At 52.5% G+C, this 23995-nt stretch overlaps 1 protein-coding gene across 1 annotated transcript in view; it reads left to right on the top strand.

Annotated features, from left to right (window-relative positions):
• The window catches only part of TTC12 (tetratricopeptide repeat domain 12), a 42520-nt gene extending 25928 nt beyond the window's left edge, over positions 1-16592 (top strand). Inside the window, exons 12-22 of the mRNA XM_028106054.2 lie at positions 612-700; positions 2452-2620; positions 7243-7335; positions 8362-8422; positions 9210-9347; positions 9842-9940; positions 10404-10472; positions 12802-12903; positions 14198-14297; positions 15199-15424; positions 16449-16592. Coding sequence (XP_027961855.1) covers positions 612-700; positions 2452-2620; positions 7243-7335; positions 8362-8422; positions 9210-9347; positions 9842-9940; positions 10404-10472; positions 12802-12903; positions 14198-14297; positions 15199-15424; positions 16449-16521 — 1219 coding nt within the window. The 3' untranslated portion in view covers positions 16522-16592. The remainder of the gene's footprint in view (positions 1-611; positions 701-2451; positions 2621-7242; positions 7336-8361; positions 8423-9209; positions 9348-9841; positions 9941-10403; positions 10473-12801; positions 12904-14197; positions 14298-15198; positions 15425-16448) is intronic.
• Positions 16593-23995: the final 7403 nt, after the last annotated feature.

The following is a 23995-nucleotide window of genomic DNA, read 5'->3' as shown; positions in this document are numbered from 1 at the left end:
TGGGGTCCCTCCAGACACTGTAGAGTCAGAGAAGTGACCCTTTTTTCTGGTTTCCCACCAGTTTGGGCAAGATTGCATTTGTTCTTTTCCTCTCTTGGAATTTGCTGATCACATCAAGAAATGAGATCCGCTGGATCCTGGCTGATCTCATTTGTAATTTTATCTGAAGAAAGACCCATATGGAAGGAGGTGGTTTGCTAAATTAATTTTTATTTTGTTTCGTATTTCAATGGTTTGGGTGCAGCTCCTCAGGCCTAGGAGGACACTGACGTGGGTTGGGGTCACCAGCACATGTTTGGGTGTGTATGGGGGCCCATGAGCCCTCAGTAGGCTGCTGGCCCACCACAGTTTATTGGTCACTGTGTGGCCGTCGCCCGTGGCCCTGGCTCAGCAGCCTCCCTCCATGCAGCCCCGACTCCTCGGCCTGCACCCCTGTCCTGGAGCTCTTGGTTCAGTGCTGACCAGCCCACGGGTCCTGGTGACCTGCGGCTCTGCATTAAAACATTGCTTGCTTCAACCTGCCCTGGAGGAGTCTGGAGGTGGGCTAAAGCCAGCCAAAAAGATCGGGACTACTTTCCAGTTTTAATGTTGCTGTCCTTCATCCATTCTAGGTGCTTTTCCACGGCAGGAAAAGATGCAGTGGAAGAGATAGTGTGCGTGTCTGTCCTCAGGCTCTGGCAAGCAGTGTGCACGGGGAACGGTAAGTGTGGGTCATCGCCGGTAAACCTCGTTCATGGTCTGTGGGTATGTGTGCACGGGCAGGATTGTCTCCCCAATGGGCCAGGCCCGAGGGAGGTGATGTCCGGACCTTCCCCCAGAGAGCATGGGGGTCAGAAGCGAGGCCTGCGCTGCGGCCACATCTGTACCGCCCTCACAGCTGCCCTGATGGTGGACAAAGTCACTGTCGGCCGAACGAGCCATCTCATCACCTGGGCACTTTGCAGACGCATGACGTCTGCGCCCGAGATGGCAGTGCAGTGGACAGAGCTGTTCCTGTCCTGTCCACCTAAACGTATCCTTCCTTTTTGCTGACCGCAGTACCCGTTTCAGTGTCAGGAGACTTATGATGGTCCCTGCTGACGTCTTATTTATGACACCAATCAGTGTAATACTGGGACAGTAAATGCTACACGACGCTTATCGGCCTTGTTCACATTTATTTACCTTTCTACATATTAGCATTTTCTGGGGTTCGTTAAGTTTTTGCACAATCTCTCTTACCCCTTTTGTAAAGTAGTAAATGTAAATATAAATTCTAAGTATTTCCCTCATTTTAAAAAAGTCAAGTTTTCATAGGGAAAGACCCAACCATGGACGGAAAACACCGAAAATGGGGATAGTGGTATCTGGGTCTCCTTGTCACAGGGCTGTTGTGGGAAGCCGGCCATAGAGCTTGTGGAGGCAATTCGTAAACTATAACAGGCTGAATATGAGATGGTACGACTTTTTCCCTTGGTTTAGTAGAGTGAGGGAATCATCTTAAGTTGCAGAGGACTAGAGAATGAGGGGGACCCCTTCCTGAAGGGAATCAGGCTCAGACGAGTGCCGTTATCAGGGCGCCCCACTGCCCTGTGGGATTCTGCACTGGCCCCGGGTGGTGATCTCGTACCCCCCACACACACGAGGGGGAGGGAGGGAGGGCTTGGTGACCGAGCTTTTACTCGGGTGAACCAGACATAGCCCTCTCCCCGCAGCCCTGATCTCCTCAGCCTGCGCCGACTTCGGTTTCAGTGAACCTTGGGGTCACGTTTTTCTTTAACATCAGAACAAACATGGTCACACAGAGCCTCTGATGCGCACGCTTTGTCAGATCCATGAAATCCAGGTATATCCAACTCAATGAATATAAAGAAGATTTTTAAAAGGACACAGGGATGCTTATAAAGTTACAGACACGGAACTATGTCCCTGTACGCTGTTGAGTGGGAGAGAGAAGCTGAGACAGGGTAGGGTGGATCATATTTTTAACAGTATTCACAAGAGAGGTCGGGGGCGGGGGGGGCTGCTTTAAGGAATGAGCTTACCTGGAGGGGCCACAAGAGGAGGGGACTTTCACGGTCAGCTTTATACTCCTGTGCTATTTGGATTGTTTCCAGTGAGCTCCTTTTTGCAGCATAAGAATAACACTACGTGGCGCCCACATGTGAGCCAGCCCTGTTCTAAGCACTGGCTCGTATTCACTCCCTGAGCCCTGCTAACCCCTCGGCCACATCAGCCACCTTCCTCATTTCACCCAGGAGGAAGCTGAGGGGCACGGGAGTCCATGACTCAGCCACGATCATGCCCCTGGTCACCGGGACCCAGCAGCCTGGTTCTAGAGCTCATGCTCTGACACTTTATTACCCTGCCTCTCAAACGAGGGGGAGACCTGGATTTCCCAGTGGCATGGTGGGAGAGGCGAGTGGTGTAACCACTGTTATGTGCACGAGGTGCTCGTCCCCTGTCTTGCAGAGGAAAACCAGCGCCTGCTACTCCAGCACCCCGACATGGGCCGGCTGCTGCCCTCCTTGCTGGCCGCCAGGGTTCTGACCGTCCGCCAGCAGAGCCTGGCCCTGCTACTGCAGCTCGCCCAGGCAGACCACGGACGGGGCCTGATCATCAGCCACCTTGACGGGACCCGGTAGGACTCTGCTGGCGGGAGCTTCCCTGGGGCTTCTCAGACTGTCACCTGCCAGGTTAACACTTGCCTGTCCCCTTCCCACACCTCCAGCAGGAGAGGGACCATCAGACTTCGTTAAGGGTCAAACCAGAAAGGAAGGAGCACTCCCTCGGGAGGACCTCCAGGACAAGCTCCTGTCTGAACTTAGTACCCCCAGGCACTTTCACTTCTCTGACCAGTTTCCCTTTCACAGATACTGCAGGTGGTGTAAATGGCAGCCCTTCAAACCCAGATTGGGAATCCAGCTCTGAACTAGGTCTGCCCCTTTAGCTTCTGTCCCGTTCTGCCCTCTTTCTGCCAGCACTTTTCTTCTTTCATTCCTGTTCGCGGTGACACTGTCTGAGTTGGCATGTTCTTCAAGCCCTTCTGGAGCAAGGTAGAGCATAAGTAAATAAACGCATCTGGAACACTCTTGCACGTCGGTCTTTCCAAGGCTTACAGCCGTGGAAACAGAATGTGCCTCTCCCCTAAGTAGACTTGATAAAAAATTTACTGAACCCCAATGATGCCTTCCAGTGCTTTTCAGTTGAAATAGTACTAGTTTCTACGTGTGACATTACCATTTTTTATATCAAAAGAGTTGCGTGTTGGCAATTCCGTGTAGCTCCACCCGGTAGAAGTCAAGCAAGGATCACAGCGGGCTTTATACGTGTTTCATACACAATCTAAAAACAGAAGTTGGCTTCCGATTCTTCTCACTATATCTCCTCTCAGCCTGGGAAGGAGGCAAGGTAAGTGTTATGAGCCCATTTCACAGATGGGGCTGGAGAATCTGCAGCACATCACCAGGGAATCTCACCCCACTGTCTCCCAGGCCCTGAAGGCCTGCTTCTGCTTCTGTTCCCAGTAAGAGAAGCAGCCAAATCCGGAATCCTGGTAGGTCTTTCCTGGACCGAGCGGAGACCTCCGGGGCCTATCCGGGGGAGGTCCGTCGTGCTCAGGACAGGGGCTTGCTGAGCCTCGCTGTGGCCCTCCCGCTGTCAGCCCTGCCGCGGCCCCCGTGGCTCCCAAGCAGGGGCTTGGCATCTCCCCAAAGCTCAGCCTACACCAGCAGATGGATTGTTAGAGTTAAATCCTCAAAAGCACATTTCACATTTCAGATGACTGCAGTCACTTCCTCGATGCCTCCCTCATGGTTTTTCATTTGGTTTTGGCCTCTCTGAGTAAAAGCAGTGTGGTTGTCCCAAGCCTCTTCCTTGTCCCCCTGCCCCCCAGCTGTCTTTGACTTGCTTGAGTTTTCATTTGAAAATGTCCATTGTTTTGGAGAGTGGCATTTCTGAGCACCTCCCGCAGTCCTGCCTTGTCTCCAGCCTGTCAGAGACACCTCCGCTGATTACCTTCGTGCCCACTCTTCTCATTAGTGTCCATCTCAGATTAAACCAAAAAGAGGGAGCATGTGTTCTCTGAAGTGAAGAGAGATGGTTCGGCACAGGATGAGGCTGCACACACGTCCCACGACCTCCCGGAGAGGCACACACATCACTTTTCTCTTAAAATGCTTTCCCCCCCTGTGAGAAGTCGAAGGGGCAAACGAGTACTGACAGGAACTGAGTGAGGGCCAGTGTCACTTTGTGGAAAGTGCTGGATTTTTCAATGCAAGCAGTCATGAGCTCAAATCCTCTGCTTGCCTCCTTCTATGTACGTGGCCCAGGAAAGCTGCTTAACTTTGACAAGCTCCGGTGTCTCATCTGTATCACAGACTCATGATGAAGCTTAACAGAAGTGATACATGCATGCCAGTCACATGTTTCCTGCTGCATTTTATAGGATACCTGATCAGGAGAAGCTGGTCTTGTTTATCTCACATAACAGAAAAGACTACAGATGGCCACAGCCAGTTCAGTGGCTTAAAGATATCAGGGTCAAGGCCTCTGTCCTTCCCTTGATCTCTCCCTCATGGTCTCACGAGGCTGCTGCAGCTCCAAGTATCACGTCCCTCATTAAGACAGGTTACCAGCAGCTAGATCTATCCCTTTTATCAAGAGAAGCTACTGCTTATTTCTGTTTGCTCAGGATTGTGTCACATGCCACCCCGGTGGGAAAAGTGGTTCCAGCTTCTCTAGTAGAGTCAGGCAGGACAGAAGGGGGATAGCGGGATATCTGTGGGATTAGTCAGCAAACAGCGCCTGCCACAGTAATGAAACAGTTAGGATGTATGTTTCTTCACCTGGAGAGGAAGCCTAGTTGTTCATGTCTCCGAAGACAAAAACCAAGATGATCTTTTTTTTTTTTAAAGATTTTATTATTTATTTGACAGAGAGAGACACAGCGAGAGAGGGAACACAAGCAGGGGGAGTGGGAGAGGGAGAAGCAGGCTTCCCGCCGAGCAGGGAGCCCGATACGGGGCTCGATCCCAGGACCCTGGGACCATGACGTGAGCTGAAGGCAGACGCTTAACGACTGAGCCACCCAGGCGCCCTGACAAAAACCAAGATGATCTAAGACTGCCACCTCCTCTTCTGTACATTTCAGGTTCATTAGCATTCATCCTCAAGACTGAAGAAAACAGATTTAATTGGCGAAGGAAGAATCTGAACCAACAGCAAAATACATGATTTCTGACAGCAGGAACGCTAGAGCACACCTCTGAGGAACTGGGGATTTGCAGCAGCTTGGGGTTACCCAGTACCACAGAAACAGTCCCGTCCTGCCCCACCCAATGCCCGTGTCCCCTGTGGGGTAACCCACTATGGCCTGTGCATGATGCCCTCCAGGGGAGATTCCGGCATTGCCCATTATACTTTTCTCCATTTGATTAGGATGGGCGCTGTAACAGCTAATAGACTGGGAGTCTTTTCCCAGCCGATGAAGAGATGCAGATCTCACCTCCCAGGGCAGCTCCTCCTGTTCCAGGAAAGCTCTGACTGATAGAAAGCTATCTCCTTGCACCAGGCACAAACTGCCTGCCCCATCCCATGCTCCCTACGCGGAGGCCTTGGTTCAGTCTGTTGAAGGCCTACAGAATGCATCAAATCCCCCACTTTCCGGTGCCTGTGGCATCTGAAGACACTGATCTTTTCCAGGTTAAGCATCCTGGTTTCCTTGACCATTCTTCAGATGATTTGACTTTCACATCCCTCCTAGAACAAGCTGCCGAATAAATCCAGTAGCATCGATGTGGGTGACTGGAGTCCATTCCTAAAACCCCAATCTGATAGTCCCTTTCCTGCCTCTATTGTTAACTGCCCAATGGCTTTGGGTCCTGTGGCTCACTAGCATGGTTCGTGAAACCCCGCAGTGTGGCTGTCAGACCACTGCCCCTCTTGGGCCTCCTCCTACACCCAGGCGCATCCTTCTCGGCTTCCTGCACAAGCTCCCCTCATGCTGTCGCCCTTCCAAGTCAGGGGTCTTACTCCTGGCACTCTTTTCATTCATGGCCTTAATTATCATGTGTAAGTCCTCTGAGTGCGCGGAGCCTTCCCTCTGCCGCTGGACATGTCCATCTCAACATCACAAGCATTACTACCTGAAACTGCCAGTAGTTCTTCCAACCAGACCCTCTGCCTGAACTTCCTGCCTTCATAGGCGGCACTTCATCCACCCAGTTGCATAAGCCAGAATCCTGTAGGAAGATGGTGTATTGTCACTTCTCCCTCCTCAGCATCTGGACTCCCTTCCTTCTGGCTCTCCTCGGACATCTGTGACCTGCCCTTCTAGGCCTTCGTGAGGGCCTCTGTCTTCCCAGCGGGGTGTCTCCCTCTGCCCCTGCCCCAGCGAATCCCTCCCTCTTTACTGTCTGGCCCATTCCAGTTCTTCCCCAGTCGGATTCCCCACCTCCAGTACCACCCGCTCGAGTGAACACACGTGGGTCACTGTAGGCCACCAGGAGCCCAGCACTGCTCTCCTGTACTAAGCATAGCACTCAGCACACTGTAGGTGCTTAGGCCTGGTTGGACAGACCGAGGACTCCCAGTGGTGCTAGTCAGTCTGTTAGGGCAGCCTAAGATTGCATTAGCTCCTTCGGGCAGCTGCGGCGGACCGTTTGCTCAGACTCGGTTTGCAGTTGTCTGAGAGCCCTTACATCTTTTCTGTATGAACCGGGCATAAACCAGGTCTCCCAATTTTATCACTTATATAGAATTTCCAGCTCTAAGCGGAGGACTTTGAATTTAACCCTATTAAATTTCATCTGACATATTCAGCAGCCTGTCAAAATCTTTTTGAATCCTTATTCCATCCCCCACCTGATTAGGGGGCCCTCCCTCCCACTTTAGTCATCAGCAGGTTAGTAAGCATGCCACTTAAATGTCACTTATGTGATTGAACTTGGCTGAGCCAGAGTCACATGGCAGAGGCACTCAAGATTCCTCCCCAGTTGACATCTGATAGTCAATGAACTTTGGTTAAAACTGTTCAACCCTCTGGGAGTTGACGTTAAGTGGCAGAGCCATTCCCGTAGGAGATTGTCTCTGTCTTTGGGGAGGGCAGGGATCTGGGCTTCCTAGGAGGACATAGCGAGGCCACCCTTTCGGCTTCTTTGACCCCCACGCAGACTCCTTCCTGGTCTCTTTGCAAGGTCTCCTTGTTGGGGATGCTCTCAGCTGGAGGACAGCCTGCTCTGAGGTTCTTATGGATTTTTGCAGATTGTTGGAAGCCTTGGTGTCATTTCTTGATTTCTCAGATAAGGAGGCCAACTCAGCTATGGGACTGCTCACAGACTTGGCTCTGGAAGAAAGGTAATTTTTATTTCCAGAAATTGACATTTGTTCTTCAACCTTTGTTAAACTGTCTGATCTTTAAAAATGTGCAGTATGCAAGGAGGCTTGGCCAACTGAGCATCACAAGATTCACTGAGTAGGAGGGCTGATGCCTTCCAAGCAGGGGGCTGGAGTTGGCCACTCCTGTCCCTCTGCGTGCAGGGGGACCCAGTCCTCGATGGGTTTGGAAGCAGTGGCATACTTCAAACAGTACCTCTCACAGTAAACAAGCCTACTATCTAGTGGAGAAGCTTCTTTCCCTTCATCAGTGCCTAATAGGAACTGCCCAGCAAGTGTGTGTTGAATGACTGAGAGATGGCACAGTGGAAGGTAGCCTCCCCTTGGGTTACCAGTGGCATTGTGGGTAACCCCCCCCCCATCTCCACTTAGCTGCTGGGGAAAACAGCAAGCGTCTTAGATTTTCGTAATTCTTGAGGGTTTTTTTAAGTACATCTTCTGTCTGTTTTTTAAATTTCCTCACAAACTTTAGGGTGTCTTGCTTAGAAATGGCCATATAATAAGACAGAGCTGTTTGTGCTCATAGGCCGTTGGCATGGGCTGGGAACAGGTAGGAGCCTCCCTCGTAGGTGCAGACGTGTGTGCCTCTGGGCCTTCCCCACAACTGTGTTCCAGAAACATGCTTGCACCGTGTTTCCTGTTTGCAGGGCACACAGGCTCAGAGCAAGGGGAGGGCAGGGGTGGCGGTAAGTCAGCTTGGCAGAAATCTAGGGCTTCCAGCAACTTCTGCTTTGAGAAAGCTGCCATCTGAGATCTGTTGTTTAGCATCAAAGGCAATTCTCCTGACTTAGAGAAATTAAAGCCACGTTACATACCCAGTGACATTTGGGGGTCGGGGGAGGGGGTGGTTCAGAATAAATCATCTGTGCATGCTGCAGATGACATGGGCCCAGAGTTTGTGACAGTCTGGTCCATTGTCCAAGACACTGTGTTTATGTTCTAGTTTGTGCATTGCAGAAATAAATCGTGGGAATATTTTCTCAACAGATTCCAAGTCTGGTTCCAGGCCAACCTTCCAGGTGTGCTCCTGGCGCTCACAGGTGTTCTGGTGAGCAAGCCCCTCACTTTTATCACCCGTGACAGGTATTCTCAGGCACGTGAGCAGAGCCATTTAAACACAGTTTACACTCCAGTGCTCCTGTCGTCTCTCAGGTTGATTAATCATTTACTCACAGCTGGAATTTACACAATTCTCGGTTATTAAAACAACTGCAGTCGGGACAGGTGGAGGTGGCGTATGGATGGGGCCGGTATGGGGGAGACAAAGGTGGATGTGGACTGTGCGTCTTAGGCGAAGGTGGAGAGAGGGGGTCTGTCCCTGTCTGTCCCCTTCTGACCCTAATACCCGTCATAAGGACTGCGGGGCTGCCCTGTTCTCTCAATGGCAGTCAGCCCCGCCAGGAGGGCAAGTGGTAACTTGAGCCTGTGACACAGGACTTAGCAGGGTGGGGTTCTTCTAGGAGAGCATGCTATGATGGGGACCTATCCCAAAGGGGCCAGAGAAGTCTCGGGATCTGAGAGCATATCCACACTCCCGTATTCCACACATGTGGAAATGGGAGCTTTGAGAAGAGAGACTTGCCCACATTCTCCCAGCTGCTTGGTGGCGTCCCCAGGATGAAGCCCTAGGTCCCCCTATTCCAGGCTAAGGTGCTTTTGGGTCTCCCCCTCTGTGTGCCTCCATCCTGGTGTCAGCGTGAGCCTGTTGACGCCCCTGGGTGACATTATACTCTCTGGTTCCCAGGCATTTTCGAGAGTGAGGGACGCCCCTAGAGATTGCCCCAGCATCGTTTGCCTGCTCTCTGCAGACTTTTTTTCTCTTGACTCGCTTTTAGAAGAGAGACCCCATGGTAACCAACCCCACAGCTTTCTGCCAGTGCATTGCCCTCATGGGAAACCTCAGTGCTGAGGCTGCCGTCCGAAGACAGATGTCTGCTTCTGAAGAGTTCCGGGAGGCCTGTTTGGGCCTCATGGTATTGTAACTTTTCTAGTCGGAATTAGTCTTTTCCCTGCTTTGGGAGCATTGGCTTCTTGTTGATTATCTGGCTCTTCCAAAACTTCTGTTTGAGGGTACTGGCGCCAGTGGCTTATCCCTTCTATAATATGGATTTTATGGGTGGCCAGCCTTACAGCGCCCTCCAGGTGAAGCCTCAGCCCCCCTGGAGAGGTTTGAAGGATTTTCTGGTGGAGTTGGCTTGACTACCCACGTTAGCAGCTCACTCTCCAGTCTAAACACAGGACCAGGCTGAACCAGAGTTCCATGGCACAGCACCGGAGACTCTTTGCCAGTCTCCTACACTAACACCAATCCATGGAACTGGTCTCTGATCTTCCAACATCCGCTAGGTTCATGACATTGAAAATTTAGGGAGTGTAAGTAATGCTGGGGCCATTGGCAAGGGGAAGAGATGGCCATGAAAAGCTGCAGGGCAGAAAGGTCATTGATTACTTTGCTTTGTTTCCAAAGGCCAGATGTGCGGAGGATGTGGACCTGTTCAGAGAGGTCTTGTACACACTCCTGGGACTTGTGATGAACTTGTGTCTTCAGTCCCCCATCGCCTATGAGGTGCGGTGTTCTCTCCTCCCTGCCGGGAGCCCTGGGACACCCCAAGCCTGTGCCATTGCTAGAACTGCTCTCATTCTCACAAAGAGAAGAGCACAGGGACTCAAACCCTGGCGGCAGGAATGGGGAGTGCTGGACAGATGCTCTGTCACTTTGTTCCTCTGAGAAATAGATGAGTCACTCAGGTGTTCATCCAGAAAAATGACTGTGTTGAGCATGGTGCCAGGTTCTGCATTTACAAAGTCAAAAAAATGTGGTCTCTGATCTCAAGGTATTGCCCTGTAGTTAGGGAGACAGCCATGGGAGTTTGTAAGAGTGAATAGAAGAAGGGGTTGTGAGGGAAATATGGACAGAGTGTGGCCCTGCTGAGGAGCCAGAGGTCAGTTTTGTTTGCTCAGAAGAATCTCCATAGTGGATCCACATTGACAGGCCATTCAGACCTCCTCCTCTCTCCCTGTCATGGCAGGTTTGGGCCTTGGAGGTGAGCAGGAGGTGCATGTTTCTACTGAACAGCCAAGATGGAGGGATCCTGACAGTAAGTGTCTCCCAGGAAAATCCAGAAACCACTTCCTTTGTTGTTCCTGGGGATTCAGTGACGCCCCCACCCAGTGCCCATCTGTGGACCCCCTAGAGTCCATGGGCCCAAGTTAAGAATCCCTTTTCTGTATAGTTTGCAACTTACCAACTTATACAGTGTAACTTATCTGATTTGCCCTATTCCAAGATATCCTGGTGCAAATTGGACAGGCCACAAGATTTTATTTAGAATCTCTTTTTTTCTGTAGTCAAGAAAGCCAGGCGTGTATTTTGAAGCCCATGATCCTTGAGGTTGTTTATGCATAATGGTTTTTGTCCCCTTAGAGATATATGCCGGGATGGCTTTCTCATTTCTGTTTCTAACATTTGGATAAGAAAGCCAAGAAAGACCTATGGTTAACACAGAGCATCGGGAGAACATCAGTATGATTCATCAGACTATTTGCTGCCGTTCTAGGATGTGTTCTTTACTCACATAAGTAATCACCCCAACTTTTCCACCTATTAGGTTAGGGCCCTAGTGCTTAGAGAAACAACTAGGGGACATCCAGCAGGTCTGGGAAACCCTCCCTTCAAGGAGCACAGACTGGGGACTGGGTTCAGGATCATAATAAAGGTTCTGAGCAGATCTGATGAATCCTGTTTGGGGCTAGTATGCCTATAAATTCCTTGAAGTCAATTCAGACATGAGAGGATGGAGGTTTTTAATGTGAACTCCAGGAATGTGTGGTAGGCCTCTAGGTTCCCCAGAAGCCCCTAAAATTGTATAGACAATTTTGAATGTGTGTGCATTTTCATGGGAAAGGCATCATGGCTCTCATCAGATCCTCAAAACAAAGATCCCTGGCCCCAAAAGTGGTGAGCACCACTATTCTCAGGTACTTGGGTTTTTCTGAATGGTTTTGACCAGAGCGAAGCTGAGGGTAGTGCCAAGCTAAGTGTTCAAGTACTCTCCTGGCCAGATCTTCCCGGGGCTCTGCCTCTGCCTGAGTCCAATGCTGACCTGCCCGTGGGGCACAGCAGCACTTCACCAGGGGACGCTGGTCCTTCGGTAGGGTGCTCTTCCCACTCTCCTGGGCCTCAAAAGAAATCCGTGCTCTTCCACTCTCCTGGGCCTCAAAAGAGATCTGTAGTGTCAACTCCAGCAACATTCTAGCACCTGCAGGGAGCAGCTGAGGGAAACCAGACTGATAATATGGTAATATACACATTTATCCCTTCTCCCTAGGGAGAACCTCATTAAAATCAGACCGAAAGCATTAGGGAACAGCAACAACAAAGTTTCAAACACACATTGACAAAACAGACAGGCAGGAGTCACCAGTTGGTTTTTTAATCATTTTAACCCTTTTCTGGAAGATGGAGAATAGCTGCAAAGGCATAACTCCTGAGGCAGGGCCGAAGAAACAGTGCAGTCTACAGATGTAGGGGATGTGGGTCTGCCCGGTAGGCCGTGGAGAAGTTGGAGACTCCAGAACACCGGGACCACTCGGGGCACGAATGAGAGACGGGGCCTCATGCTTTGGCAGCCAGGCAGCTATCCTCAGGTGGGAAGTTTCAGTTTGCTTTCTCTCGTGGAATTGAAAGGCCAGAGAAAAATGTCTTGCCTTCTAGGATTTGGAAGTGCCTCCTTTCCACCTGTCAGTCAACTAACTCCCTATGAACACAGCATGCCCAAATACATTTGTCCTGCTTTTTCATAAATGTGCCCAGAAATGGGCAGCCAGGGTCACCAGACATTTCAGGAAAGCCACACACAGAAACAGAAAAACCAAGATTAACAGAAAAATCAACTCAAAAGAAATAGAAATGATACAGGAAACAGAAGAAAAAATTAGTAACTATCATTTGTGTCCTCGGAAAGGTTCAAGATAGTGTTCTATCCATAAGACAGTAACAGTTAGCTATTTAAAAAAGAAAGAAAGGAGGGAGGGAGGGAGGGAAGGAGGGAGGAAAAGCTATGAGACCCCGAGGTCAATCCAAGAAGTCTACCACCTGGTAAAGGGCCTGGGGAGCTCTGTGGGGTGTCCAGGACTTTCTTTGCCAGAGCTGAACTGGTCGATTATGTGTCGAACTGATGTGAGCCGGGCCTCTGTGTGCCAAGGGGCCATGTTTCCAGCCCTTGGAGTCACCTGCCCTGCAGCTATAAAATGAACGCTGCTTCCCGGCTGGTCCCAGGGCCACTCCACATTTGTAAAATGAAGGTGCAGGTGTTGCTCCCCATGCTAATGATTGTTTTTGCCTCCCCAAGCTACTTGCTGACTTTTCAAGGTCATCAGCGTTTCTGAAGAGAACGGTTCATCATCTTTCCTTTCCCCTTCACTCAGAGAGCTGCTGGTGTCCTCAGCCGCACCCTTGCTTCCTCCCGGAAGATTGTGGAGGAGGCCCTGAGAGCTGGAGTGGTGAAGGAGATGATTAAGTTCCTGAAGGTAGAGTGAGCTGCTCGGGTGCACGCACTTGAACTCCCAGGAGCGTCATAGATCATCCAGGGGACAGAATTAAGGAGGGCTGTGTTCAGTTAGGGGCCACCATCGCACCCCTGCCCAATGTTAACACTTCTTGACTGAAGATTCCTTCCACCTCTCACCCCAGACGGCGCTCTGAACATCATCGTAAGATTGTTGCACAAATAAGTGAGTTGTTCACGAGAAGCAGCCATAAAACTGACTCGCCAGGCAAGCCTCACTTCAAAGTGAACGGCTTCTTTCCCTGAAAAAGACAGTCGGAGTGGCTTTCCACAGGGTCCCACGGGCCCCTTACTTTGCTCACCTTCTGCTCGCCGTGCTTTCCCCAGCTGCCTAGAGAGTGCTGACTGTCCCTTTATGGGACCCGGAGGGTGCAGCCTTACCATGGGACACAAGGATGCTCCCGTGGTCTGAGCAAGTCAGTGCAACAGTTGAGTAGCCTCCCTGAGAGGACCAGGTGAGGAATCAGGCTGCCATCTGTGGCCCGTGCCCGAGCTGCCCATGCCCAGCGCGCTTCACCCCCCCATGTTGGTGTGATGACCCCATGGCAGACCTTCTCATCAAACCCCAGGCTAAGCAGGGCCAGGAAGCGTGCTCCATCAGGGCACTGCTGCTGGGGCAGGGCAACACTGAGGGGGTGAGATGGTGGGTCAGACTTCAGACTTCATGTGGCTCTCGCACACCCACTGGAGCCTGCTGATCGCATGCACACACATGTGCATTATGCATGGAAGATGCACATGCGCATCTGCAAGCCCCTGCACTGGGTGATTTTGTGGGTTATGATTTGACAGTTATCACCTCTTAAAATGATCTAGATTTGTGATGTTCTCCATGCAGGCCTGTCAGCCTGACAGCCGTAGCAAGTCAGCCCCCATTCTCCAATGGTGAAATGACAGGGGGTCGCGAGTGGGGTACTCTTCCCGTCGTTTTTGGTAGATCTGCCAGCCGACAGCATCCTTCCCTCCTCAGCCACTCACTCCTAAAGCCTTCTACAGGCAATTACCCAGGTGTGCATGACAGGCCCGTAGCCCTGTCAGAATTCCTACCAGGCTGTGGGCTGTGTTACTGGGGACGTGAATGACACCACCCTGACAGGGACCTGGCCTGCTCCCCGGGAAGTGCGGGCCATTCTCAGGGGAGCAGTGTTTCAGAAGGTCCAGAAGCCACACAGGCAGGGGCACAGCTGCTCGCTGGTTTCTGGCCCAGAACAATCCTAGGACTGACTTTCTTTTTCTGATTTCATTCTGAAACCCAGACAGGGGGCCAGACTGCATCACGATATGCCATAAAGACACTAGCTGTCTGCACGAATAGCTTTCATGAAGCGCGAGAAGAAGTGATAAGACTGGATAAAAGTAAGTGCTCGTTTCCTTAAGGGGAGCCTACATCCCAGAGGTTCAGCCATCCCGGAAGCTGCAAAGGAACTGGGATGGGGAGCAGGGAGAGACTGACATCGTGCTCTTGACCTCTCCCTAGACTTCCGCTGTATTTACCGAGTGAGACTGCTGTTTCACCCTGTTCTAGAAACGTTTAATGAGCCTTCGGCTGCACATGCATAGCATTGCCCATGCTGGAAACTGCTGTAATATGGCTCAGAGATAACAGGGTTGATGCGGGGAGCCAGCCCCCCCCCCCCAAGTAAATGGAAATTGTTTCTGAAGTATTCTGCTTAGGCTGGTCTAACACGGGTTCTCGCCCTTCAAGGGGTGTGTGGGGGGACGCCTTCAACCTGTAGTAAACTGGGAAGACAGCAGCGTCGGAGCCAGTGTCAGTCTAGTATCTAAAAGTGGCTGCCGGCATCTGTGGCGGGGGTTCCCAGCGAGACAGCTTGCTAACGTTTGCCCTCACACCTGCTCTGGAATGCATGGGAAGTAGACTGAGCGGGCCCTTCTTCTGGGTCCTGCTCCTTGCCCTGCAACTATAGGGAGCCGGCCTGTGGCTCCTCCTTGGGGCACTCTCTCTGGAGTGTAGGGGTAAAGACCGGGGACTTTAGGGAAGACAGACCTGTCCGACACATAGCATTCATTCACACGACAGCCGTGTCACCCTGGGCACTGCTCTGGGCTCCTGAGACCTCAGAGACACAGGAGGCCTGAGGAGGTTCACAGTGCTCAGCAGATACTTGCTGAGTGACGATCCCCAGAGCTTCTGGGGACGCTCAGTGTCCACGGACACTCCCTGTGCCCCTCGCGTCCGTGGCTAGCCTCCTGTTTGGGATTCGGAGGGACAGATGCTTGTTCTCTCCCCTCCTCCTAGAGTTCGGCATTCTGATGAAGCTGCTGGGCTCCGAGGATGAGATCGTGGTGGGCAATGCCGCCCTCTGCCTGGGGAACTGCATGGAGGTGCCCCACGCTGCACCCTCCCTGTTAAAGACAGACATCGTGCAGGTGCTGTTGAGGCATGCGGGGGGTGATGCGCAGAAGACAGCCGTGCAGCTGAACGCGGGGATCGCTCTGGGGAAGCTGTGCACGGCTGAGCCCAGGTACGCAACGGCTCCTGGCTGGGGTGGGGGTGGGTGGGGCGGGGTGGGCTGGGCCTGTGTCAGTCACACTCCAGAAGGCACCGTGCGGCAGCTGGGCCTCCGTGCCACCCAGCACTCCAGGGAGAGCCCCATGAGCCCTGGTGCTTTGTGCGCAGACAGGTGTTGGGCCCAGTAGCCGCTTCCCTGAGGGCACTGGGGAGGTCCAGCTCCAGCCGGAGTAGGGAGATGCCCCTCTGACGGGGATCCGTTCCGTGTGCTCACTGTCGCTGCCATCCCTCCAGCTCCTCACCCCTCTTCCCACACATCCCCCCTGCTTTACTTTTTCACCTGGGGCCTGAGCATATGGGAGAATGTCCAGGGAGGGTAACGTTCTTGTGCTGGAGAAAACTGAAGCCAGGGATAGAATGGCGTGTTCCAGACCACCTGGCAAGCCAGGGCGAGAGATCTGGGCTTTAGCTGTGTACATCGCTTCTTTTTTAGCTTCTGTTCTGCTCTGGCTGGCTTCTGATCTGCTGAAACACCTAGTCGTTCAAGCTCCCAGAAGCCGCCCCCCTGTGTCTGAGGGACAGGGCTCCAGCATAGAAGGGGGTGCCTTCCATGGACAGGGAGCAGCACTGGCCTGCCTGGCTCCTCCTTGTAAGGACTAACCCCTCCGATTCCTCCTCTGGAGAATGAGAGGGTTGGCTTGGATGACATCTGAGGCCCTTTCACGTTCTGTCTGATTGTCCAAATGGAAGGCCTGGATAAAATCTTTCTTCTCCAGAAAGCAAGGCACATTAGCTAGGATGAGCTCAGAGTAGCAGTTTACTGGGAGTCCCTGAGTGCAGGATCCCATCAGATCAGCCACTCACAGCATTTCCCGTGCTTTGTGGACCTCCCTGAGCACCTTCCCTGCTTTGATCGCTAGGGCTCCGAGGGCAGCAGCTACTCCCTTTCCGTCTTGCCAGCCAGCTTCTCCCTGAGAGGGGGTGGCTCCGGGCCCCATGGCACTGATGTGCTCACCTTTGTGTTCTGACTCTGGCAGATTTGCTGCTCAGCTGCGGGAGCTGCACGGGCTAGAGATTCTCAACTCGACGATGAAGTATGTCGCTGATTAAGACACGTAGCGTCTGTGCATTTTCACAAACACAGGACTGTGTGCTATGGGGGGTCCCTGTGCTAATAAAGACTTTCGAATGTCCACTCCAGAGATGAATGTTGTTTTCAGATGCTTGCCTCTGGTTTTCACCGGTAATGGGAGAGTGGGCGTCAGGCTGGCCACTGTGTTGGAAACCGCTCGGCATCCACCGCTCTTTCTTGTACCGTCCCTTCCTGCCCTGCAGGGACTGGACGCCAGCAAACAGAAAGCCACATTTCCCAGATTCCCTTGTAAGCAGTGGTTCTAGACAGGAACTAGATTCTGCCAGCTGAATGCCCTTCCTGCCCCTGTGGCTGTTTTCTGCTGGCAAAAGCTGGAAACATCAAGTTTTTCGACAGCAGGATCTGTGTCCAAGTTCCGGCCCAGGCACAGTGTTGGCAGCTTCTTGGGCCTGGCCTGCCACTGTGCATGTGCTCAGTGGTAGGTGGTTGAGTGGTTGAGTGGTCATTAGGTGGTGGCTCCCCTGACAGGGAGTTCTCGACGATCCAGGGAAGCGCTACCTGGTGCCCTCGTCCAGCCCATCGAGGGATTTATAAACATCTATTCCACGTGTTAGATGGTTTTCTGCTTGAAGTGCCAAAGCAGGGGCACCTGTCTCCACCCTGACCTCACATAAACATCGACGTATTTATTTCCCAACCCACCCTGCGCTCCCCCCATCCCCCAAACACACAGCTCCCTTGCCACTGGCACTTCTGGACCCCAGGTCCCTAAGTGACAAGTCCAACAAGTGACACTCTTCTCCCATGGCTCAGCACAGTCACATGACCTTTTTAGGGTGGGTGGCAGGACCCTCATGCTATAGTGAATGCCAAGAGTGTCAGACCAGAGTTCCAAAGACTTCCGGTCCTGCCCCGCTACCCGGCAGCTGCGTGACTCCAGGCAAGTCGCTTAACCTCTCTGAGCTTTGATTCCTCCTTCTGGGAAAAGCTAGAAGCATACCTGTCCAACCAGTCACCTATATTGCTGTGAGGCCTCTATGAACTTCCCAGCACCCAAGGAATTATAAAGTGCCACACAAACATCACCAGGCACCATCTTGAGGTCGAAGGGGTTGAGGGTGACATCGGTTGGGTTAAATTTGAGGGGCCTGAGCAAGGGTAAAGCCCATGTCCCTTAAGGAATCAGAGCTGGACATTTTCTGGACCATGTACAAAAGGAAATTCTCCCCCTCCTCAGAGTTTTTATTCAGTACGCCCAAAGAAATGGTTCCTCACAAGTGCGGTAGCCCTCGGCGTGATTTAAGATCTTGGCTCCTGAAACTAAGACAAATAATGGGCACTTTGAGGGGCCGAAAGGAAATCAGTAGCCCTGAGACCCTTGTGCTGGGACCGGTGCGCCGTGTGGGGCTGGAGGGAGCTCACTGGAGCACTTCATGATGGTGCCTAGCACAGTCCCTGGGCGGCTGGCAAGTGACAGGCCACATCAGAGAGGTCAGGACCTTCCCACTCGGCCCAGGAGGCCAACAGACCCACTTCGAGAGGCTACTAAATGGCAAAAGGAGTTGGCTTGATGCTAAACAGAGCGCAGAGAAGAAAATGAGAGGCCACAGAATGTGCTGTTTCCAGAGAGAATTCAGTGGAGCTTCAAAAATGTAAAAGGCCGCCTGTGTACAAAACCAGCAGGCTCAGCTCCTCTGATTTGAGGTTCGGGTCCCTCCTCCTCCCACTCTTTGGCTGCACTCCTCCTCCCTGGCTCTTGAAAATGGCTATGAAACGTGTAATCTCTTCCCCAAAGAGTGGGGAACGTCAAATTATATTCTTATCTCTGCTTCCGAGTGCCTGCCGAGAGCAGTAATCTTCCCGGCTTTAGAGGAGGGTCCGGCTGCACCTGAGGAGCCCCCGCCTCTCCCCTCGGGCTGGAGAGGGACGGTTTACACACTGGCGTCCATCCCCAGCGCCAGCCAACCCTCCCTGGTCTTGTCACAGCTGACGCGTGCTCTCGTCTCGGGCTCCCAGGTGGCCTGGAAACATGAATTCGGTGTCGGAGAAGGGGTTCATCTTGTACCAGGAGCTGCTAGCACCATCCTTCCCACTCCCTGTGCCACAGCTTATTCTGGGAAAGCCACGGGCAAAGGGGTTGGGGTTGTCTATCCTAAAGAGAATGGGACCAATATGGAACTAATGAGCACCCTGACACCACCACAGAGGTTTCAGGGGGCAATGGGAAACAGCCATCCTGGACAGTGTGCTGGCCATGGTTCCAGGGGTCAGCGAGGCAGGACTGAGGTTAAATGCTGGGAGGAAATAAGAGGAAGGGGCAAGACATGGCTTTGTAAGCACTTTGCTGAGGATCTGTTACCAAGAACTTCTTGGCTCGGAGAGCCAGATGACGTTCATCCTGTTCTCGAAACTCCTTCAAAATAGGGGCTCTTCAGAGGGCCCTGTAAGAGGAGAGAGTCACTGGAGGTGAAGAAAACATTTACAATTCAAAAACATTTACAACTCCTTTCCCCATTCGAGAGGCTCTTGGTCCTCATAAGCCAGTGACCTGGAGGCCACAGAGAGAGAGTGAATGTTGCCCGGGCACGGAGCATTCACTCTATGACAGGCACTGTAACAGGTGCCTCAGGACCCTGCCCCACAGAAGCCTCACAAAGACCCTGTGATGGGTAAAGAACTAAGATATAAATGACGGTAAGTACTTCCTTCCCAGGATCACAGAGCTGGCAAGTAGGGGAGCCAGAATTTCACTCCTGTAAACGTTCCTCCACTAGGGGGCATGGCTTGGAGGAAAGTCTAGTTTCTCTGAGCCTCAGTTTCCTCTCTATAAAGTGGGAGCCACAGTTCCTACTTGCAGAATTCTTGGATTTGAATATAACATACATGAAGAGCTTGGCATCAGTGACTGGAAAACAGAAGGCATTTACTTCATGGTGACTATTATTTCTAGGTTAGAAATGACCATGAACTCACCATCTGCCTCCTCCCACCCTCCCCAAAATCCACTCATCTCATACGTACCCCCATCTCAGTGAAGGCAAGCAGTTATCCGGCTGTTACGTTTGCCTTTCCCTCTCTCCCGTGCCTGGTGGCAAACACGAGGGTCCCCTGAGACCTGCCCATCTACTACCCAGGCATCAAAGTCTGATGGCCTGGGCCCAGTGGGGTTCTGAGCAGCGCTCACTGGTGGTGTGACAGTGCTGATTGCCAGGAACGTGTGACCAGGCCCTGCGTGAGCCCAGGGCCCGGCGGCACTTACATGAGCAGGGCCCGGCATGCAGCGGGCTGGGAGCCCTGACACAGGAAGGGCCTCCAAGCCCCCTTGCCATGCAGATGCTCCCTGTCACTGGCTGTTTGTCCTCAGTTTAGAATCAGGAAAACCCATTGATTCCAAGGACTGTGCTCATTCATCAAGATACCGGCAGGGGCTTCAGCGCCCCCGCCCTGAGTGCCCTGGAAAAGGAGAGTGAGCAAGAGCTGACTGTCACCCCCCGCCCCCGACAGCCAGCTCCCGGTGTTCCTGTGGCTGCCTTGCCCTGACTGGGCTTCTGGGATCTGAAACCAGCTCGATGACTTTTTTTTTTTTTAAACGAAGACGTCTAATTTGATCTCAGATTCAAAACAGCAACATGAATGGGTTCTCCCAGGGGGAGATTTTGCCTGGGGCCAGGATCGGATTTCTCAGGCAGGGGTAGAGAGGGGCCCTTGGATGCTAGCAGCAACAGCAGGGACTGCCCATCTACTCCCGGCCACCCCAGCCTCGGGTCTGCCCAGTTCCGGGCTGAGCCCGGTCGCCGGTGGGTTGAGAGGCGCTGCTCGGTGTGAGCATGGCTGCCTGCCAGATGTGCCAGTTCAGCTCAGCCTGAGCGTCGCTGCCTGTCACAGGGCTATCTCCAACTTCCCGTTCGCGTGCTTTTTTTTTTTTTTTTAAGATTTATTTATTTATTTATTTGACAGAGAGAGACACAGCAAGAGAGAGGGAACACAAGCAGGGGGAGTGGGGAGGGAGAGGCAGGCTTCCCGTGGAGCAGGGAGCCAGATGCAGGGCCCGATCCCAGGACCCTGGGATCATGACCTGAGTCAGAGGCAGACGCCCAACGACTGAGCCACCCAGGCGCCCCCCGTTTGCACTCTTAATCTTCCGCCGCTGCAGCTGCTCGTGGAGGGCCCTCCCCCCGCTTGAGCCGCAGCTCCACCCACGTGCACGCACCCGTGGTCGGCTTGCTCTGCCGCAGACAAAGGAGTCTCCACTTAAAATGCATTGGCTCACATGCAGTGAGGACTTAGGCCCACAAAATAGTGAGAAATACTGAAATGGGTTAATGAGGCCAAAGATTTCTAGAATGTTCAAGCGGAAAATAACTCAGGGACCATCGAGTCCAACATCTGCTTTATTGGAACCCATCTGAGTTCACTAGCTAAATACAATTCACGTGTCTAGCCCACGCCGCATCATTTACAAATAAGGAAATCAAGACTCCCAAAGGCCGAGTTGTCCCCGCTGCGTGAGAACCTCTGAGCCACGGGTGCAGAGAAGGGCGGGTGCTCACAGGAGGCTCTTGGAAGCAGAAGGCACGGAAGCCGGAGTGCCCGTTCCGGGTCTGGAAGCCTGGGCTCAGGGCCCAGCTCCACCTGTTCTAACTTCACACCGTGAGTGTGTTGCCGAGACCCTCCATCGCCTTATCCATAGAAGGTGGGGGTAGGTTTGAGGTCAGGATTGAAGGAGATGATTTCTGGAAGGCTCTCAGCATTGGGCTGGGCACACAGCAAGCCCACGGGAAACGGTAGCTACGGTTGCAGTCACTATACTGAGTCGGCTGCTTCCACAGGCACCCCCTGCCTGGCCGTCCTTATGTGCTCTTTTCCAGAGTTCTTAAATATGCGGATTCTTGTCAGGGTCAGAGAGTTGGTATGTGACTCTGCCCAAAAGTGGAGGATAGAGAAGTGTGACCCGGGGTGTAGACTGGCCTGCAGAAGCGCCGGTGAGGATGGCCGGCGGGAATCGAGGTGAGGGTGGAGGCAGGCACGGGAGAGCCCGGGGGATGGAGATGAGCATTCGATGGGAACTCTGCCCTGCATCCTCAGTTTCTGGGGGAAGGGAGACAGAAAAAGACAGGCCCGCTGGAATAGCCTCCTTGCTGAGTCCCTTGTCCCCGCTCTGTCTTCTGAGCCCCCTGCACACTGCAGCCCAAATAATCCTCTTAAACCCTATTTCAGCCACCTTCACACAACTGCCCACAGGATCAACGGCAACCCCCCCTGCTGGTGTGTGTGTTCGTGTGGGGGGGGTGTGTAACAGGGGGTGTGCATATAGGTGGGGGAATGGTAAGAACATAGCACTTTTTTACTTTTCTGAAGTTTTGCTGATAAAGCACTCCTATGATTTTACATGAACTACTGTTAAGATTTATAAGCACTCCTTACACTGCATGTAAGAGCTATGATTCATAGGTTTTCAGTATAATTTAAAACACGTATACCTATTAATACCCCCAAAGTATTTTTCCCTACAAATAATATTGATAGGGGCGCCTGGGTGGCTCAGTGGGTTAAGCGCCTGCGTGGGCTCAGGTCATGATCCCAGGGTCCTGGGATCAAGCCCCGCATGGGGCTCCCTGTTCAGCAGGGAGCCTGCTTCTCCCTCTGCCTGCAGCTCCCCCCACTTGTGCTGTCTCTCTCTCTGACAAATAAATAAAATCTTTAAAAAAAATAATATTGGTAAAATCACACATGGTCCATTCGGTGTGATCTCGCTGAGCCTTAAAGCCGGCCAGGGTTTAGGGTCATATTCTGGCCCCACCTCAGCTAGCTGATCCTGTGGTTCGCAGTGGGGCTCAGCACCTCACGCAGCCTGAGGCGCGCTGTTGACAGTGGCTCCCCACCACGTACTCTGTTCCCTTGGGCCAGCTCCCCAGTATTTGCGTACATTCTGCTCATTCCCATTGTCTTGCTTCTGCCCCCTCCTCACTGAAAACACCTCCTTCCCTCTCTTCAAATCCTACCCATTCTCGAAGCCCCGACATCATAAAAATGGCAGGTGCTTTTTATTAAGTACTCCCTAGGTTTCAGATCCTGCCGAACAATGTGAGTGTTCGTATGATTCTCCCTTTACTGATGAGAACGTTTAGGGACCGAGCGGCTGGCCCAGGATTGCACGGGGTCCCTCCGGGCACGGGACCGCGCCCTACTGGGCGCAGCCCACGCCGCCTGCCTTTCTCTCAGTCTTGCGTGGCTGTGCTGCACTTTTAAATACTTCATTCCGGCGGAATTGTTTTCTGTGTCTTCATGTTTTTTGCCTCTACCACTAGAATTTAAATTCTAGTTGGAAGACCCGGAAGATTGCTGTGAGAAGTTTTGTGGACAAGCCAAAGAGAAGGAGGTGTATACAGAAGGTGTTTATTAACCTCACTCTAAGGAGGGCACGCCCTGGAGTTGGTGCTTGGCCCTGTCCTCGGGAGCACGTGGATGAGTCATCACAGTGACGGTGGCTTCCCTTCGGTCACGGCAAGCCCCTGGGTCCCCTGCTCCTCAGAGAAGAATGTGCAGTGACCACAATTGTCCCTCATGGCATCCCTAGGATGTGGAACATGACAGTCCCCGCTACGCTTTCTCTGAGCAAATCTGGACGAAAGGCCTCGTTCAAGGTCCCACCTGCATAGTCCTGAGGTTTCCAGCAACACCTTTGGCCTGTGGTCTGTCCCTTCTGCCCCCTCCCACAGGGAAGGACAAGGGCTTTCAGGCCCCTGCTCTCACTTCATGCCTATGACGCCCCTTTCAGGCAGCCATTTTTTCTCGTCTGAGGCCACGCAAGAGAAGCTCAGAGACCCCATGTCTTGTCCAGAATTTCCCAAGGAAGTCACGGCTGAACCAGGCCCCAAATCTGGCCTTTGCCTTGAACCTTGCTGCCCACTGGCCAGCCCTGTCTCTCCTCTTGTTAACTTTCTGGCCAGGCTGCAGCGCAGGGAGGTGGCCAGTCCTCACTCACTCCCTGAGCGTGAAAGGGAAAGCAAAACCCTAACCCCTTTAAGGTTTTATCTGAAAGCCCCTCTAATCCATCATCGGTCAGTTAGATAACAGCTTAAGTCTCCCCACTGCAAAGGATTACCTTCACAGCCGATCTGGCGCCACACATTACCGGAGGCGTGGGACGGTGGCGGGCACAGGCCAGGGCCCCTACTGCTGTCCACCCTCAGATGGTGGGGAGCCCAGAGCCTGGCCTTCCCTTAAGCTGCTCCTCAGCCAAGGTCATTTAAATGGCATCTTGATCCTGAAAATCTCCTCATTCATTCAATAAATATTTATCAGCACCTATTATGTGCCAAGCACTGTGCTAGATAGTATAAAATGCCTTTGAGTGAACTAGATAAATCTCTTCAACATTCCTATTATAATTATAGCAGAGCATCATCAGGGTGAAAAAAAAAAATCAGACACAGCAGAACGCTCCTCCTGGCCCTAATATGGTCTTGGCCCCTGGCATCAGGAATTAGA

Source organism: Eumetopias jubatus, unplaced genomic scaffold, assembly GCF_037043125.1.
Source record: "Eumetopias jubatus isolate StellerSeaLion01/CBP00866 unplaced genomic scaffold, mEumJub1_p1.0 scaffold_13, whole genome shotgun sequence".
NCBI lineage: Eukaryota > Metazoa > Chordata > Mammalia > Carnivora > Otariidae > Eumetopias > Eumetopias jubatus.
Note: the sequence above shows the minus strand (reverse complement) of the source record. Positions and strands in the feature narration are given on the sequence as shown.